The sequence below is a fragment of the Aulonocara sp. 'chitande type north' Nkhata Bay genome, linkage group LG4 (genome assembly GCF_057382095.1).
Source record: "Aulonocara sp. 'chitande type north' Nkhata Bay isolate Kocher_YH1m ecotype deep benthic linkage group LG4, A_spYH_male_GT1.1, whole genome shotgun sequence".
In the NCBI taxonomy this organism is placed as follows: Eukaryota; Metazoa; Chordata; class Actinopteri; order Cichliformes; family Cichlidae; genus Aulonocara; species Aulonocara sp. 'chitande type north' Nkhata Bay.
Window position 1 is genome coordinate 35,289,576 of NC_141347.1, and position 18,471 is coordinate 35,308,046.

At 43.8% G+C, this 18,471-nt stretch overlaps 1 protein-coding gene across 9 annotated transcripts in view; it reads left to right on the forward strand.

Annotated features, from left to right (window-relative positions):
- Positions 1 to 18,471, forward strand: part of LOC147333167 (RNA binding protein fox-1 homolog 3-like) — a 434,532-nt gene that overhangs the window by 380,636 nt on the left and 35,425 nt on the right. For all 9 annotated transcript variants that reach the window (XM_086290156.1, XM_086290157.1, XM_086290154.1 and 6 more), the window contains one exon: positions 9,832 to 9,975. In XM_086290156.1, coding sequence (XP_086146282.1) covers positions 9,832 to 9,975 — 144 coding nt within the window. The remainder of the gene's footprint in view (positions 1 to 9,831; positions 9,976 to 18,471) is intronic.

The window sequence follows — 18,471 nt, forward strand, 5'->3', positions numbered from 1 at the left end:
TGCTATTGTGCAAACAAATGGGTTTTATTCTGCTGAAGCACACGTAACACTGAGTGGGTGTGTTAACAGTAAATTTGTGGTTTGTACTAAGAAAATGATTTCATCTGTTGTATGAGCAGCTGATGAGCTCAGAAATGAAGCTAACTCACAACCCTAAAAGCTGCAGTTCTCCAAATGACCACTTGAGGCTGGCTCATGAAATATATGCATAATAAAAGATGGAGCTAAGCTTACCAATAGGGATGGGTATCATTTAGGTTTTATCTGATACCAGTACCAAACCGGTACTTTTGAAACGGTGCCGGTGCTTGAACGGTGCTCAAACCGGTGCTTAAAGAATGGAGAACACAAAATCGGTCCAAAAACCTCTCATGTTCAGCTGTTTTTTTTGTAAAAAGATAACAATGTTAGCCTTTTCTGCAGCTATGGGGCATATATGGTATCACTCTTGGCTGGAAGCAGTGCTTAATCAATGGAAAAAACACAAACTTTGTCCAAAAACCTCTCATGTTCAGCTGTTTTCCACTTTTTCTTTGGTCATTTTAGCCTTTTTGGCCAGGGTGAAGGGAGTATCTGCCATCAAACAAGAAGACAGCCGCATGTAGCTATGATGGTGTTTGCTAGTTCACCTTACATGCATTAATGTAATAACGTGGTTAGCCTACTCAACGTAAATTACACACGAACAACATTAAGCTACTCACGCAGAGAAGAACGGCTGCTGCTGCATCATCATTTCTGCTACACTGGCAGGGCTAGGGGCCAGGACTCTCCTCTTCGTGTTTTTGGGGGATGTTGCTCCGGGTCCGATAACAGGCACCACACCCGCAGTAGATGCGCTCGGTGTGAGGTCTCGCAGCAAGCTATCAAATGCGGCGCATTTCTCGGCTTTTAAAAAAAACGCTATGCGTCGCCAGATTCTTGGTGTTACCTCCTTTGACAGTATCACAGTATCAGCACTTGTTGCTGCTGAGTTTGCATCTTTTGCTGTGAAGTACAGCCAGACTTTGACCGCTTCGCCTTGGACATTTTTAATCTGTAGCTCTGCTCTAAAAGAACGTACGTACCTGGACCCGCCTACTATCCTTGGAAACGTAAAATGATTGGCTAGAATTCAAAGTGTATGACATCTCAGGAAAAAAAAGCACCGAAATGTGCGCTGCTTTTCGGTCTGGTTACTACTGTTTATGTCAGAACCGGTACCCATCCCTACTTACCATAATTAGAAAACAAAACTAATTTGACCAAAATGAGTTCCTGAATCTATAAAATCTGCAGGAGAGTGTTCACAGAGGTCACGAGAGAAAGCAGCTTCCAGTAGATGTTAGTAGGTCTACATACGCTTCAGTGTTAAAATACCCAACCCAACTTAGACTGTTATTGCTTGCTTTTTAGGTCTGTCTAAGACGTCTGCAGTCCAGTTTTAGTGTGAGGACTTATAGTATTAGTCTGTTATTTGGACTTATCAGCAACTGCGTGTTTGGTTGACTAATACTGTTTTGGAAAGCAGGCTGGTGACTAAACTCGCTTGCTTTCTCATATAACTACATGAATTTGTCCAGTTATCATAATATCCTGTTCAAAAAAAAGTATGTATAGCAAAAAAAGCCAGCCCAGAATGAACCACATGTGAGATTATCACTGCTACACCCATGTTTTGTATACTGTCTATGAGCTGAATGCACCAGAATCCTGTAATTACCCGTTCTGGCCACAGAGGTCACTGTTTCTACTGTTCAGAAAAAGCTGCATATTCTTACTTTAACATGCAAATCTGGCCTATTTTTGTTATTGTAACATATTTGCATTTTTCAAAAGCCTTAATTAACTTTTTCTCTCTCTTATGTTTACATAAGTAGTAAGTGAAATTTTTGGCCCCAACCCTTGTTGCCCATTTTTTTAGGTCATTTTTCTTCCCCCCCTCTTTTTTCAGACACTAATTTGAATGTTTCCTGCATCACAGACACAAAAACAGCCCGTGTTATTAAAAGGTGAGGGTTAACAGTGAGAGTCGCACGGCTGCACATTCATGTGCAGCAGCAGCAGCAGGCTTTCATGTTCAGGCCAAGCTCGGCGCCTGACGATGGAGGCGAATTTGACTGAGAATGCGCTGCTAAAATGAAAGCGCATATCTGAAGAACCATTAGGGGGCTCCCAGAAAAACATGTCAACCTGAGCTGTTTTATTTATTTGCGTGAAGGAGATTTGACATGCTTTCGACATGAATGATTCAGGCTCTCTGAAAGGAGGACACGCCCTCCCCCACTTGTCTTCTTCTCCCTCCGTTAAAGGAGCAAAAGAAAGAGATGCACTTTTCTCCAGCAGCCAAAACCAACAGCTGCTTAGTGAAATCAGCTAATTATCTGTAACTACACCCGGGCGTTTGAGATTTTTCTTTCGAACATAAGACACCGTCGTCTGTGCCAGGACATGATAATGCTCCTCTTTTCACTCCATCATGAGAGTGCATGCCTCTAAAGCGTTGGCACTCGAAGGAGAAAACAAACCTCTGGCAACTGCTTGTGAGAGAAATTCTAAATTATATAGCATACACTTCGTTCTTGTGCGCTTACATAAAATGCCTTGACCTGAGATTTACCTTCACAAGGGGTAGATGCAGATAAAAGGGAGAACGCTTAGCTTCGAACTTAAGAGGCGCGTCTAGAAAGACGGATCGTGCCGGCAGAGATGAAAAAAGCGGGACCTGCGTACCTCTTTTTCTCCTTTAGTATGAAAACACCTGCTGCTAGAGGTCAGCGTGAGGCCACAGCCCTGCTGAGAGGCATCGGGGTTGCTCATGAAGAGCACCTTTAATAACTCGATTTTTCCCAGCCTCACAATTACGGCGCAGCCATGAATATTTGGGGGCAGAAAAGTGCTTATACAGCATAAGCAGGGCGATAGCACTGCACGTCGTATCATCATCGGCCTGTAATGTGGCAATGTTTGATTTGAAGATTTGTGCGACGCACTCGGACCGCTCTGTGGTTATGCGCTGCACTTACAGTAATGGCTGGGACACGAGAATTTAAAGTGAGGAGAGACTTGGCAGGAGGTTTAGTCTCCTCCTCCTCCTCCTTCCCACCACTCCCCTCCGCTCTCTATCGCTCGCCGTCTCCGCTCTCTCTCCATTTCGCATTTGATTTCATTTCATCTGTTCACCCGCTGTGAAGAGAGCCCAGTGATGGTGGCCATGGAGAGATGAGAGCTCGCCTCATCTTCCTTCATGTTCTCCCCTTCTCGCGCGATCTTCATTCTCTCCATCCACGCTCTCCTCACTTCCACCCGTCTTTTCTCCGAGAGGACGGAGGGACGAGATTAGTGGGGTGTAAACAGAGAGTCTAATCCCCGGGGCTGGTGGGGTAGTGTCGCCCACCGCTGCGTTCCCCAGCTTTAATGACAGACCCAGCCTGTTTGCTGTGGGTGTCACAGACGGGCCCGGGCGCCTTTGATTAGGGCACCCTGCAGAAACACAGATTGAGGGAGCAGATCAGCTACTCGCTGCGAATCTCCCCCCTAAGTTCCTCCTCCCTTGACTCGACTCTGCTGCGCTCAGCTCCTCTACCCCACGACGATGCTTTACTCTGCACATCTTCTCGACTTAAAGACTTAAAAAGAGTCAAGAGAGAGAAAATTCAGTGAAACGTATGGATTCTGTGCGAATTCCCTGCAGAGAACGGAGAGTGTGTATGTTTTAATGAGGCAGGGGGACTGTCTCCACTTCTTTCTCTCTGCTTCTGTGTCTCCAGTCCACCGTCTATACTGGGAAGGTGGCGTTGTCCAGAGTCAGACCTCTGGGACCTCGCTCTGTGCCATGTTCAAACAAGCTGACTTGAAAGCAGTCGACTTGAGGAAGAGAGGCAGCCCCCAACTTTCTCCAAATCCTTAGAGATGAGGGTAGCAGAGGGCTGCCAAGGAGCTCTGCTCGAGCAAAAAAAAAAAAACTGAGCTCGTTATCTGGCTCAGTTCAAATAGTCTGAGGTTTGGTTGAATTTCATGAGTAATCATTCTCTTTTCAGATAACAAATTAAGGCAGTGGCGTTAGGGCAGCACTCAATTCCAGATTTTTCACAGCCCGTGTCAGCGGCACGAAGACTTTCCAAAGGGTATTCTGGGGGACTGTGATAACATAGACGCGCACACAAACACACAGGGGCATGCAGAAAACATGGGCGAGCACATGCAAACACTTATACAGCCGTGCACGCACACACGCTCATCTCTCACAAGCTGTGTTTAAGGGATCGAGACACCACCAGGGTGTAGCTTTCAGAGACACTGCTGATGGCAGCATGTAGGCCGCCATTAAAAGGGGATGACTGTGTTAGTGGGAGGAGTCGCTTACTTCCCCCTGGTGTAAATTCCCTTTTCAAAGATATCCTCAGTGTTCCCTAAAATAAATACTCTCCTGGATCGTTTAAAGGATGAGGATGCTGTTATTCTATTATCGTCAGCAAACGGGTGAATCCCACGAAAAGGCCAAAACTGACAGCACGATAGCCCGTCTCTCAAAGCTTGCTGCCCGAACCCTCTCAAGACGCAACTCACAGAAACGCCGCTCACAAATATAGAGGCTCGGTAATGTCCCGAAACATCTGGGCGCCGTAGTTTTTAGCAATTGTGAGATAAACAACGCATTTGTCGGGGACTATTTTCAGCTGTGCATTAATGCGGAGTCGGGTCTCTAGTGAGTCTTTAGAGCAGCAAGAGTTCCCAGCTACAGTACATAGTGTGTCCTTTATAATGAAGATGCACGTCAGCCGGTCCGACGCAGAGGTTCACTGGTGTGTTTTTAAAAGTTTTCAGAACAATAAGATGTGTCGAGTCACAGAGTTGTGCACAAAACCAACACGACGCACGTCACGAACGTGAAGGAGACCTTGTGACGCTGTCGAAGTGTCGGTCTAATTAATCGAGACCACATGCAGAAATAACCTTTAAGAGAACGTAGATGTCCTTTTCAAAATCTAAATAGATTGAAATATGAGCATGTGTTGCCACCACAATCATCGCCCAGACGGTGTCCAGAAAATGGGCTTCCTCTCAGCTAATTAGAGGCACTGAACTGGACCTCTCGACTGCGTCTGTGCTGTTGTTGCCTTTTGGAGCATTTTAATGGAATTATCTGACAAATAATTTGGCCCGTTGTGTGGTTAATGCACCAGATGGTCCAAGAAGTCTGTGCTCCAATTTTGGTGACTATAGTGTTTTAGTACCCTTTTTTAGCTTGTTACTTAACACGCTAAAAGCAGATATCTCTGTCTGTGCGATGCACCTGTACAGTTAATGAATGCAGCTTGTCACATTAGCTCGCTAGCCTTCGCTGATAACTTGGCACTTCACCCGTGGGTCTAAATGTGGCTTCTGGCTCAAGAAAAGCGAGATGGAAGCGGCCAAAACACTAATGTCCGGGCTTTAAAATGCAGAATCCATAACGTAGTGGGTGACATCACACCGGCAGCATCTGTCTTGTGTGTGTGGTTTTCATACCGGCTGCCACGAGGGCATTACACGTGCGTCATCGATATTTTCCTTGGCCTCAAGTGCAGTGATACAGTTTGGATTAGCTGTCAAACCCGATGCAAGTGAGCCCAACCCTAAATGTAAAATTTATCCCCACTGATGCTTCTTACCAACCAAAACATACCTCAGAGCTGAAGTGGGCTTCTCAGCTTTTGATTCTGCAGAGTTAGTTGAGAGAGGAGACTTTCACGTTTCTGAGCTTTATTAGCGCCGAAACGGCCTATCGCAAAAGACAATCTATTGGTCTCGGTGTTGCCGGCGTGCTGAAAATGACTCCTCCATCTCGGACTTGTTTATATGAATCGAAGGGAGATGGTGGTGGGGGCTGATCCTCCACTCCACACTTAACTCCCTGCTCTCTCAGGTGATGGAAAGGTTATATTTGCAGCTTCTTTAGAAAAAGAAAACAAACGGCGAAGGACTGGAAAAGGAAAATAATGAATTAAACCTCTGGCATTATAATTCTTGAGAGCGAAGACTCAGAAACCCCCCACCCCAGCTCCTATTTAATCGGATGTAATCTACCTGCTTGGCAGCATTCCAATCAGATAGTTTCAATTATGCTCTTGTAATGCCACTCTGCGAGGAGGGGGAAAGTGCTGAGCAGAGCACTTTGCAGGCGATTTGCAAATAACAGCAAGGGAGTCTTTTAGAGAAATGACTGAACAGGAAGCCGGAGAGTTGCCGGAGTTGACAACTCTCTCACTCTTAGGTTTGCTGGCTTTGGCGGTGACGGCATGTTTTGCATCCCGCCGCCTCCTGCCCGTGACAGCAGCTGTCGGGACAGTAAAGCGCCGCTGAAGGTGGCCTCCTATGGTAATACGGAAGTAATTATTTTCCACTGCTGCACCAGCGTCTCACAACCAGGCAGGTCGGAGCCTCGGGAGCAACGTGCAGAGGCAGCCGTCGCGGATCGCGGTGACACTCGGAGTTACTGAGCTAGCAGGACGCGGTCCGAGGCGCTCGGGAGTCGGCGTTCAGTATTTGTGTTCTCCATATGTGTACTTGCCCCCGGTGTCGGGGTGTGCCGCTGGCCTGTCAGAGCGTCGAGCCAAAGTTAATCTGGATGTCTGCAAACACGCGACTGCGCCTGCCGTGATAAAAAGCCGGGCGGAGGAGCTGGAGGACAGCGGTGCTCTGTAGTCTGGCAACATACGCTAAAGGTCGATAGTGTCATGTGTGACCGATGAAACAGATTGACCCGCGGGGCTGTGGTACCTTGTCACCCTCCACGGTCCCGGCATCTGTCTGCAATGTGTCACCCCCGGGGCCCAACATGGCTACTCAGGCTATTAACCTCCAGCGCACGAGGACACGGCAGAGTTAAGACCCGTCCACCCGTCTCTCTCTGTCACAAATCCACTCCTTAGTAGCCGGCCGGCCGACCGAGTGCATTTCCCGCCTCTCGCGTCCTCTATCACTTGTTAACCTCTGGTCAGAGCAGGCGGGACTTAGGAAGCCGCCGCCACGAGTCCGCCCTACCTGTACGGCTGCAGGGGAAGACAAAGCGGGACCTTGAATCAAACAACTGTCACTGCTAACAATGTATGTCACCGTCTCGGAATGGGCCATAAAAACCAAATAAATGACGGCCATTACAGTGGAGATTGTGATTATGATAATGAGAATAATAAAGGCGATCATCATTACGATCATGATGATAATGATAATACTGTGATGATGAATTATAATGAATAAATCCCTACCCCATTTCCTAAATGGTGGGAAATGTATCACTACGAGAGGCCTGCAGCCATCTGACAGCCTCGGAGCGGCGTGAGGGTTATCGGCGTGTGCGTGCGTGTCATTCGAACCGCTTGTACTCTGGCTACGGCCTACTCTCTTTTCACGCCTGTATCAGTACAAGATTGCATCCGTGTATGTGACTTCCCAGTCAGAGCATAGTGTGTGTGTGTCATGCTCAGAGAGCACTTCCCAGGAGACCTGGCAGTTTACATATCACATTCAAACAGCTTTTGTTCTCGATATCTGCCACTTCCACTCTCTCGTTGCTCGTTCTCCCCTCTCCTCTCTCGCCGTTTCTTTATTTAGTATCTTCCCAGAGGCTCTGGCTCTAAATCAGCCTTCGTTTTATTGTTTGTTTGTTTTTAATATGCTTGCTTTTGAGAAATGGACACTGTCTCTAACACACAAAAAAACCACAGCATTTATCTTTTCTTGATGAGTGACCTCTTGTGGTCATGAGAGCAATTACTTTTCCTCTCTGAGAGACAAATAGGAATTGTGCAGTGCTGCTTCACACTAAAACTTTATTTGAAATTGTAGTGAATGGCTTGTAGTTCACTTCTTGTCGCTCACTAACAGTCGGCACTTTCCAGAGTTGAAGTATAGAAATGCCAACACCTACGACGCTGTGTGTGTTTGTGTGTGACCCTTTATTACCAGCGTGTTTCATATGACGCCAGTGCATGCAGACCCCCCCATGTGTACCTCACCTGTTTACCATGCAGATCACTGTCACCAGAAGAACGAGATCATTCGTGTTTATTTTGCTTAATATATACTTTATTTATTGTTTGTGCTTTCTGGTGCAAATGAATAAACACAACTTTGTTCATGTGCCCAGTTAGTGTGAGGTGATAGAGTTTAGTGTAGGTTTCCTGGTGCAGTGATATCGTACCACTGTCACAACCCCAGGATGTCACTGCACCTCTGCTGTTTGCTGAACAGCTGGCACTTCTATTTTTTATGCTAAGCTAACCTGGATTCTGTTTAATGGCCAGCAGGAAGCGACTCACCTTTCGACAAAAAGATGTCAGACTTTACAGAATCGATGAGAAAATGCTGATTTGACTTGTGATTTATTCTCTGCATAATTAACCCCTAATTTTATTTTTGTCATTTCATAGCCTGATGGTCATTTTGTAAATGATGGCTCCATTTAGAGTAAAACAGAACATAAAGCAGAGTAGGCTTTAAAAGCAGGACTGGGCTATTTATTTTCCCAAGAGGCCGCATGAGAAATTGGGACTCTCGTGGAGGGCCACACCAATAAGCTGAACTCAGTTCTGCTCACTATTAATTTTCCCTCTTTGCAAACTCATCGGTGCGACGCTCCACAAGAGTCCCAGTTCCTCATGTGGCCTCTCGGGAAAATACAGTTCCCAACCCTGCCTTCAAGCACGACTTTAAACACATCGGTTGGTTTGTGTTTCAGCTACAGAAACATCAAGATGTTACCTTTAAAATCAGGCCTTACAGTTCTTCTATGATGGGTTGTTTTTTATTTAAAATGCAAAGTCATTGAATATTCCACAGAAAGAGGATCCATCCTTAGGTTGCACGCATCCCAGTGGATGTCAACATTTCTAAATCTCAAACCAAATGTTTTAAAACAGGAATCCACTCAAAAATGGCATATGTAAAAAACAAACCAACAACAGCTAACATCCATTTTTTATATGCAGTCTATGCTTCTGGCTCCAGCTTGATACTTGCTGCTCATATACTGATGCTGTTTGTTACCATCTAAAACGAATATTTTGATAGTTTTAGCCAAATGTTTAGTGGCTTAAACTTTAACCACAGAGCGAGCAGGTCAGAAACCACGCATTTGATCAATTTGCATAAAACACATTTTCAGAAAACACTTACCGGCAACCTATTGACCAAATACAAAGACGGACCGATGTCAGAGCAGTGCATACGAAGGGAGGATAAGCTGAGCAGTTAACCAATGAGGTTTCGTCCATAGAAAATAAAACTGCCTCAAATACGAGGTCCATCTAAACAGACAAGCCACCAGCACCCTCGGTGAGATTCATCACGGGTGTCACAGAAAGAAACAAGTGGAATTTGTCACTGACATCAGACACGTCATTTATATAGAAATGTCAGCGCAGCATTCGCATAATGATGGAAACAACAACGCTGAGGGCTTTGGGCCTCGCACTCTGATGGCTGTGTGCAAACGTCACCAATAATGTGTCTTTAGTCTAGACATGTCAGGGCTCTGTGGGATCTATATCCACGCCTTTTTGTCAGCGCCTTCAATCTTCCCTGTTGCTCAAGAGCTAAGTGCAAGAGATTAATAAGTGGATTTGTAATGCACAACCTCAGGTTTGACACTATAAGTCATAGGCTGTTTATCGCTTTGGCTTTCTCGCCCGATTGAAAAATAGCAGACGCCGAGGAAGTCAGTCAGCCAGGCCTCCCACCCCGCCCCGTACCCTGCCACCCTCCTGTTTCAACCCCCTCTTCTCCTATACTTCATGACCAGGAGGTACAGTATACTGTAGCAGCTAATGAGCAGCTTGTGTCTTTCCTCTGTTTGTTTCCCTCTGGCAGACAGATGATGTGACGCAAACAGAGGGCTCTCAGCAGCTCCAGCTCCAGCACTCAGACTCTTCAGAGAAGCAGCAGCCCAAAAGGTTACATGTCTCCAACATTCCCTTCCGCTTCCGGGACCCTGACCTAAGGCAAATGTTTGGGGTGAGTACCTCGGAGAAAAATTTCAAAATATCACACCTTGGCTCTGCCGTTGCCTCGTTTCCATCCAGAACTTTGAATCCCAGGAGCTTTTTCCAAGGAACTAAAATGTTTTTGCTTGTTACTGGGATGTGATCAGATTAATTCTTGTTGCTTCTGGATTTCTTTTTAATTCAGTGGGAAGTGTAACTATAAAGCACAAAGGCATGAACATCATTGGTCTGTTGGGCATCTTTGTAAACATGTTGCATGTTTATGCTGCACCAACATGATGGAGCCACATTAGAAGTCTCTGTCTCTCTCCTCTGCTCCGTGTTTGGGTCCAAGCTGCAGATCTGCATTTCTTTCGGATGGCAGAGCCGAGCTGCAGTACACACACACACACACAGCAGAGCAGCCACATTAAATAGATTAAAGCCCTTCAGTTACATGCACGTGTAATACAGCAATACTTCACTTTTCTGCACGTTTGCTTTGAAACAATCAGAAGATGCCGTTTTATTTTCCTGATGCCACGCTCCGTCTTGCTCGACCACAGATGACGGGATGAGTCTTAACGTTACATGAAATATCTGTGGTTTAACTTATTTTATTACATTGTAATTAAATCTCAAGGTGTTTCATATTGTAAGTTAAAAGTCCGACAATATTAGAGAGACAGAGAACACCAACGATCTGATAACCCGCTCAGAGCAAGTATGTGGCGACAGTGGGGAGGAAGAAGTTCTTTTTAAACAGGAAGAGACCTCCGGCAGAGCCGAGCTCTGGGCAGCTATAGCTGTGACTGGTTGGGGGTTGTTTTGGGGGTTTTTTTCATGCTTTTGCCAAAACTGGGGGATACTACATATAATAACTAGCAGGACACTTGCACCAATCAGAATGCTCGGTGTCCACTTGTGCAAGTTGGGACATCTTTAAAAATAGTTTCCCTGCAAGAAAAACTAATCAAAAATCTGGCACTTGAAGAAGGTTCCTGTTATATTAGTGTATGTACTGTTTATTGCAATGTGAAGAACGATCCTACAACAAAGCCTGAAACACACAGGCTCACTCGGGTAACCAAACCGACAGCAAAGTTTCTGCAGAATATATGAAAAACATTGTATTTGGATGTAAAGTTAAAGGTCAGCACTCGAGAATCTGACATGCTAGCAGTTGTTGTTCTTGAGCGGTCCCACCTCACCCTAATTAAAGAGCGCATCCTCTAAAGTCAGAGCAAATTATTATATCTTTATTAAAGTGAGTATGAAGCTTCTGGGAAAACAATCTAAACCACACAACAGGACGCGTATTTAATGAGCAAAGCCAGCGCTTAAACTGTCATCTAGTTAATGCATTGTCAGAAGGGGGAGAAGGAGGAGTGTCTTCTGAGTTTTTAAAAGCAAACAGCTCAATCAGTCCCAATCAGGTGCTGAACTCATCGCTGCACTGCAGGTTGGGCACTGGGGAGAAGTTAGAGGAGCCCGGTGCGGTAATGATTTTACTCTTCATCTTTGTCTGCTCTCCCAGAGAGCTGCGGCTCGCTTTGTCGGGCTTTTTTTAGGCTACCGTGTCCCCTGAACAACTGACGTGAGGGTAATTTTAATCGTAAAATATGAGGACAAATACAAAGAAAATGGGGGGGAAACAGATTTAACTTTAATTTCTGTTTCTGTTTTGTTCTCGTATATCAGAGCGTATACAATGGGTAGTCTCCACAGGTCATTAAACAGTCTTATTTTCTAGAAGTTACACACAGAACGGTCAGCTGCTGACAAATGCAATGAGATTACAAGTGTTCAAGATGAAATAAATAACTATGTGAATAAATAAGACACAGATATGTAATGTGAGAATGATATTGTGAAATAATGGAACACATTGTGAAATATATTGCATTCTGCTATATAAATTTACTTATTATTGTGAAATATTATTTCATGGTCATTATTTTTCACAATAACAGAGATTATTCCTGAGGCATTTTATTTATTTCCAGCCGTTTTTAGTCCAAAATGACCTTTTTTCAAAGTCAGTCTTTATTTCAAAATCCCGTTTTTCCCGATGGTCTATTTATTTCATAATGCGACTTTTCAGCAGAATGACTTTGTCTGTCAATCAATGTAAGTGGGCTGGACCTTTGCACCTATTGGCTTATCGTTTACCATCGACTAGTTTTCCTGGATACCGGCTCCGCGGACGGCTGCTGCAGCTAGCAACAGCGTGCTAGGTCAAAAGTCACGGAGGATGGCGGACTGGTGTGAACTTCAGCCAGTTCTGCTCATTTAAGCAAATCAGATAGAGAGGGATCATTTACCTGTAGATACTGTTTTGAGTCGTTTAGATGTTTCTGAAATGCTTGGGATGATAATTGCTCTTCAAGATGTTCGCATCGATGACAGCATTGTCAAAGGTTTAAGATCAATTCAGCACCGTGTTCGTTTGGAATACGCCGAGGAAGAACAGTCTTCAAATGTTGGCCGTCCACGTCTAGAAATCCCGGTGCAGCACTCAGGACTTTAGTGCTGTCCGGGATAACCGTCGGGGTAATTGCCGATACATTTTCTGTGTCTCCGAGCACAATTAGGAGGAAAATGACGGAGGATGGTCTAAGGTAAGTTTATGCTGTAATTGAGCACCTGTGTGATTCTGTACACAGCATTGTTTAGATGTTGACCTTAATTATGACGTTTGACAATGAATTATTATCGCTTACTTTTTTTTGTTACTGTCTAAAGTGGGGCAGCTACGGCTAAAGCTATCGGCGCCATCTCGGCGTTGAGACACGTTTAGCAGTGTTAGCTGTTAGTGTGTTAACTCGGAGACTGGGGTCAGTGGAGCCTGTAGGAACCTTTTACACAGAGAGTAGACCCACCAGCTTTCCACAGTCTACTTACTTATCACATCTTGTTAGACAGCAGGGTCATTAGTGCTTTAAATAGTACATAGTTGAATGTTTCATTGCTGTTTGCAGTTGATTGTTCTCTGATAACGCATAACAAGGTTGATGTTAAATAGCGAGTTTATTGAAATGGTTTTGTCTATTTCAGCAGCATTATAGATATACTTTCTCTGGTGTCTTCGGTAAAGCTAAAACAAGAATACATTTACATCCTTGGTTCTTTCAGCATTAATTGGAAAACTTTGAGATTTGCTGTGCGCCTCCCAAGCCATTCTCTTTTATCCCACCTGTCAGGTATAGATGGCAATACTTTAAACAAAGTTAAATTTGTTATACCTGAAGAGAACCAATCCTGACCTAGAATGGGTGAATGAATAATTAGTTGGTAGCCAATGCCTAAGCAACTCACATAGGCCCTGGCAGACTCAATAAGTCCATCTAGGAACAGCTGCAGGAAACACCTCTTCAGTTTAGATTTAAAACATGTGCATGCTCTTTCAGGTTGATGAGGATTATGGTGTGGACTGGACAGGACAACATAATCGCCGCCCATCAAATGAGATCACCATTCCTGAGATTCAGCTCCCAGATGCACTGAATGAACAAGACCCTGCTGTGCTACCAATACTTCAAAATCACTTGTAGAAAGACATTATTACATTTAATCAGTTTCTATGTCAGGAGGATTTTTTTTTTTTTTTAATTTCTACAGCTTTGTAGCTAATACTGACTCAAAACAGCATAACCAATTTCATTTTCAACAAAACAGTGAGTGGCTATAAAACAGGATTTGTTTTATACAGCTGTCACTTTAATGATATTCATTTCTTGGTTGGATATACAGTACATGTCAACTCTGAGCAGATTTAATACAATGAACACAGTAGAGTAGTGTAACATCTTAATTCAAATAATTTTTTCTAGAAATTTTTTTTGTATCAGTAGCGAGTATAAACAAAACATATTGTGTAATTTATAATGTACAGTGAACAACTGATTTTGATATCTGAACTCTTCATCAGTTTATATTAAAAAAGCCATAAATGCACACCTGTAGTGTGTATTTTTCACTGTCAAGTGTATTAAAAAGAACTAGAACTCACTAGATTGTCCGTTTCTTTGAACACCGAGTACAGTAATGTGATGCAAGAAAGAAGAAATGGTCTAATTTTACCATGTGGTTATGGAATCAATCGTAAACCAGACCAAAACCTGAGTCAGTAGAGTTGAGACACACCTGAATGTCCATTAGAAATGACTCATAGGTACAGTAGTGTGCAGGAAGACTTTGGAAGATTGCTGTTGACCACTTCCACAGTCATTTCTCGGCAAGACTTCCCATCCTGTCCAAAACTTGATGAGGGCTTTTTGTTGTGCACAAGATGCTGCAACAGAAGATTGTTTTAAACTATAATGACATCCTATATTCATTATTTTGAATCTTTTATGGAGAAATACCATAAAGATGACCACTTACATACAGGGCACCAGACATTTTTGCCCCACTCAAATTGCTGTTGTAGCTTTTATAGATATTTTTATGTTAACAAAGCTAAAAGTAGTCTACATACAATTCTAGTGCAACTGATAATGCCACCACTCTTATGTATTGCATGGAGCAAATAACAAAACAAAATTATACTATAGCGTAGAGCTGGGCGATAGAACGATAACGATATGTATTGCGAAATAACTTTTTCTCAATAGAAAATTAAACTATTGCGATAGACCTCACCGCTCTTGTCCTTTTTATAAAAATAAAAATAAAAATAAATATCGTGATATGAAAAAATCTCATATCGCCCAGCTCTACTATAGTGTACTTTGTTAATGACCCAAGATCACTGGACTGTATGTAATTTTCCAAAGTATAATCAGAGAAAACCAATGGCAAAATACCTATCGCAGCAGACTTACCATTTTCAATGAAGGACCGAAGGTAACCTGCCACTCTGCATTTATCCTCGAGAGCATTCCTCTTCTTCCTCATCTTCATCTTCTGTGGCAGGCCACAGTCATTTTATAGCTTTACTTATCTTGTAGTCTTAAGAGCATCAGCAACATTAGGTGTATTTTTATTAAATGTAACCCAGCTGTTCAACTAACCCACGCATACAAAACAGTATATTGGTGTTTTGTGTCAACAATTAATGTTCATCCTTCATAAATTAACCTTTACTATTCAGATGTTAAAAGATGTGACCTGACCTTACCTCACAACAGGGAGCAGTCTCTGATTCCCTTGGTAAGAAAGGAGGAATGATGTCTGATCTTTCTGTCAGAAGCGGCCATACCATGGTTTCCTTAAGCCCTTTCCTCAGCTGCTTGACTTGACGACTTGTTTGTGTTATGACCTACAACCAAAACTGAAGTTGGAGTCTGTAAAGTGACACACACTTTAAATGTTAAATATTTAAAGAACATCCACTGTACTAGTAAAAGCATTTTCAAATTATACCCACTTACAAAATCACTACGTTGAACTAAAATTGCTTTCTTTTCTTTCACATAGATTACTTGTCTTCCATATTAGCACAGAACATAAGCCACTTTAAAACAGTCATGAATAACTATTACCTACAACAATGTAAATAGTAATACAGACATTAACCCAGAAGACAATTATTTTCTCTTACCTATGATAAAAAACAGTATTAAAAAAAATCTGTGACTAAACTGATTAAAAAGCTCATTTTTGCCAGACAGACAGACTAACCAAGCAATAATAACATATCGTTACTTACCCTGAACAGCGTTTCGTGGAGTGGAGCTAGCTGTGATAGCGTTAGCATTTGCTAACGTTAACACTGTGCGGTTGTGATGAGAACTTGGACCAGGGACCACTTCATCTCCAGTACACTGCTGCAATACGTTCAATCTAAGCGGTTAGCAAGTTCTCTGAGTAACTCAGAAACGGACTTGTTTCCTGCAGCCATGCCCGTAACGTTATTCGCGCCCAGTGTTTTGCATTTGTCGGTGCCTTAAGTTTATTTTGAGCTGCATACTGCCGCCAGCTGCATAGGAGACGCATTGCACCATTAAACCTAAATCGACAATTCATGTGCTATTACTTATGTCTGAGTAAAGGAGCAACCAATCACACAACTGGCTCCGCCCTGTCTTTCTTGATTGACAGACAAAGTCATTCTGCTGAAAAGTCGCATTATGAAATAAATAGACCATCGGGAAAAACGGGATTTTGAAATAAAGACTGACTTTGAAAAAAGGTCATTTTGGAATATAAACGGCTGGAAATAAATAAAATGCCTCAGGAATAATCTCTGTTATTGTGAAAAATAATGACCATGAAATAATATTTCACAATAATAAGAAAATTTATATAGCAGAATGTAATATGTTTCACAATAATGAGCATTTTTTTCAAAATGTGTTCCATTATTTCACAATATCATTCTCACATTACATATCTGTGTCTTATTTATTCACATAGTTATTTATTTCATCTTGACCTATTTATTTATTTATTTAATTTTGAACACTTTGGAGTTCCATAGAGGTCCACCACAGAAATTCTCTCTCTCTGTCTCTTTGCAATTAATGAGCCAATATATACAGTTCAACAGCTCACCCTCGTGTCTCACAAAAGCCTCGATACCAATTGAACCAAACATCCCCTATTCAATAACGATAATGGATCTGAATGGAGACGATTGCCAAAAATGTACTTTAAATGTTATGCGCTAATTGGACCATTAGAATCCAGAGGCGTTAATTCTCGTCGTTATGAAGACAACATCCAGCTGATGATATTAATTACTCGCGAGCCGTGGCTGTGGCTTTATAAATTGCAGACAACATGGCTGCGTGCTTGCTCTCTCTTTCTCTCTCTGATTGTTGGCTTTATTGTTCCCAGCTCTGGTGCAGGTCGTGTGGAATCCAAATCACCTCAGTAATTAGCTTAGAAGCTTTGTGTGCCTGACTGGCTCGTGCAGATATATGATACAGAATTGATCACAGCCCACCCAGTCCCCCTCAATCACCCTTCTCACCCACATTGCCCGTTCCCTCCTCTTACCTGCACCTTCCTTTCATTCTTGGTGGTTGGCACACTAGAGAATTGTGGGATCAATTGTCTTGGGTCGAGCTTGGCGAGGCGATAGCTGGTCTGCTCCACCCTCTGACATGGCCTCCACAATGGGCCTTTGTGCGATCAGCACGTGCAAAGCCTCATCCCTCTAGCTCTAATGGCTTCTGGAGCGCCACCGGCTCAATACGCCATTACTGTTACGCATGAGTGAAGGCCACAGACACGCAGGCGGGAAGACAGAGGAGAGAGAGAGTGGAAGTGCGGCACGGCTCACTAGAGAAGGCGTCTACAGCAGAGCAAAGCCCCCACCAGGAGCCTCCATCTGCTCCCACACGGCACGGGGAAACTGTCTCCGCTGAGCGCCACGAAGGTTTCGACAACGGTAGGCGGCGTTCAAACGAGAAGGGAGGGCCTGAAATCCACCCTGACATCACAGGGTTAAGGGTGTGGAGAAACCTGTGAGCTTTTAACGAGGCGCTGAATGAAGGCCTCATTAGGGCAACCGCAGCGGACGTTAATCAGTAATTAGAAACTGTGATCTCTGAGAGTGAGTAAGTGTGGGGGAAATGAAAACACTCCAAGCGCGAGTGAGCTCTGCGCGGCGCCCATGCTGCGCTGCTTGAGGGTGCCCTCGTTTGTGTGACTGGGTTCTTCAGCAGTGCTTCTTGCAGCGAGCGTAAGGGCTCTCGCAGCGCTCCCCAGAGCAATCAGGACCTCTGCACTCCCCCACCCACCACCACCACTCCGACTGTCACTGCGCCTGAGCGTGCTCTGTTTGAATACACAGGGCGCCGTAGCGTAATTATAGGTTTCTGAAGAGCTTAAAGATATTCAGGCTAATCAAAGGTGGAGGCACAAGGGCCTCAATCTTGTTTGTTGCTTCCACACTTGGAAGCTTGAGGTCTAGTAAATATAGTCGATTATCACTTCCAAGTGCAAAAAGACAAAAACACTAGTGTTCTTAAAATACAGACGCTGTCTAGCCAGAGCTGTTTCAGAGTAGCCTCTTCTTTTGTGGTTTACAAAGAAAATAAATGGAAAAGCACCCAAGAGTCAAGTTACAGCCCTGTTATTGAACATACAAGCACGACCTGTGTTCTTAATGGTGCAGTCACGCTACCACAAAACCTTGGTGCAGTGTCATCCCCTTTGAAATGGTCAGCGGCACAGAACGTCGAAGTCGGTTGTCGTCATCAAATTCATGCATCGAGACGCTGATAAAAATGCAATAAGACGGTGTCAGTCTGTTATCAGTTTGCAATTGAAGCTGGCCATTCAAGTTGGGAATTGACCCCAATTAACTGCTAACCTGAATGGGGTCAGGTTGGCAATTACGTGCAATCAGTTTGTGATAATACGATGAATAAATTGCCGAAAACAGACGTTCACACTAAACAGAAAACACAGTAACGACTTGCATTCAGTTCAGCCAGAACCTTGGAACAGAAACTCAGTGACGCAGCTGTCGGCAATCAGTCCAAGTCGTGGCGCTCTTGTTTGGAGGCAGGATGCCTTGCACCGGTCAACCTGTGGCCATCACCAATGTGAACAAAAGTGATTGCCCAGAAGT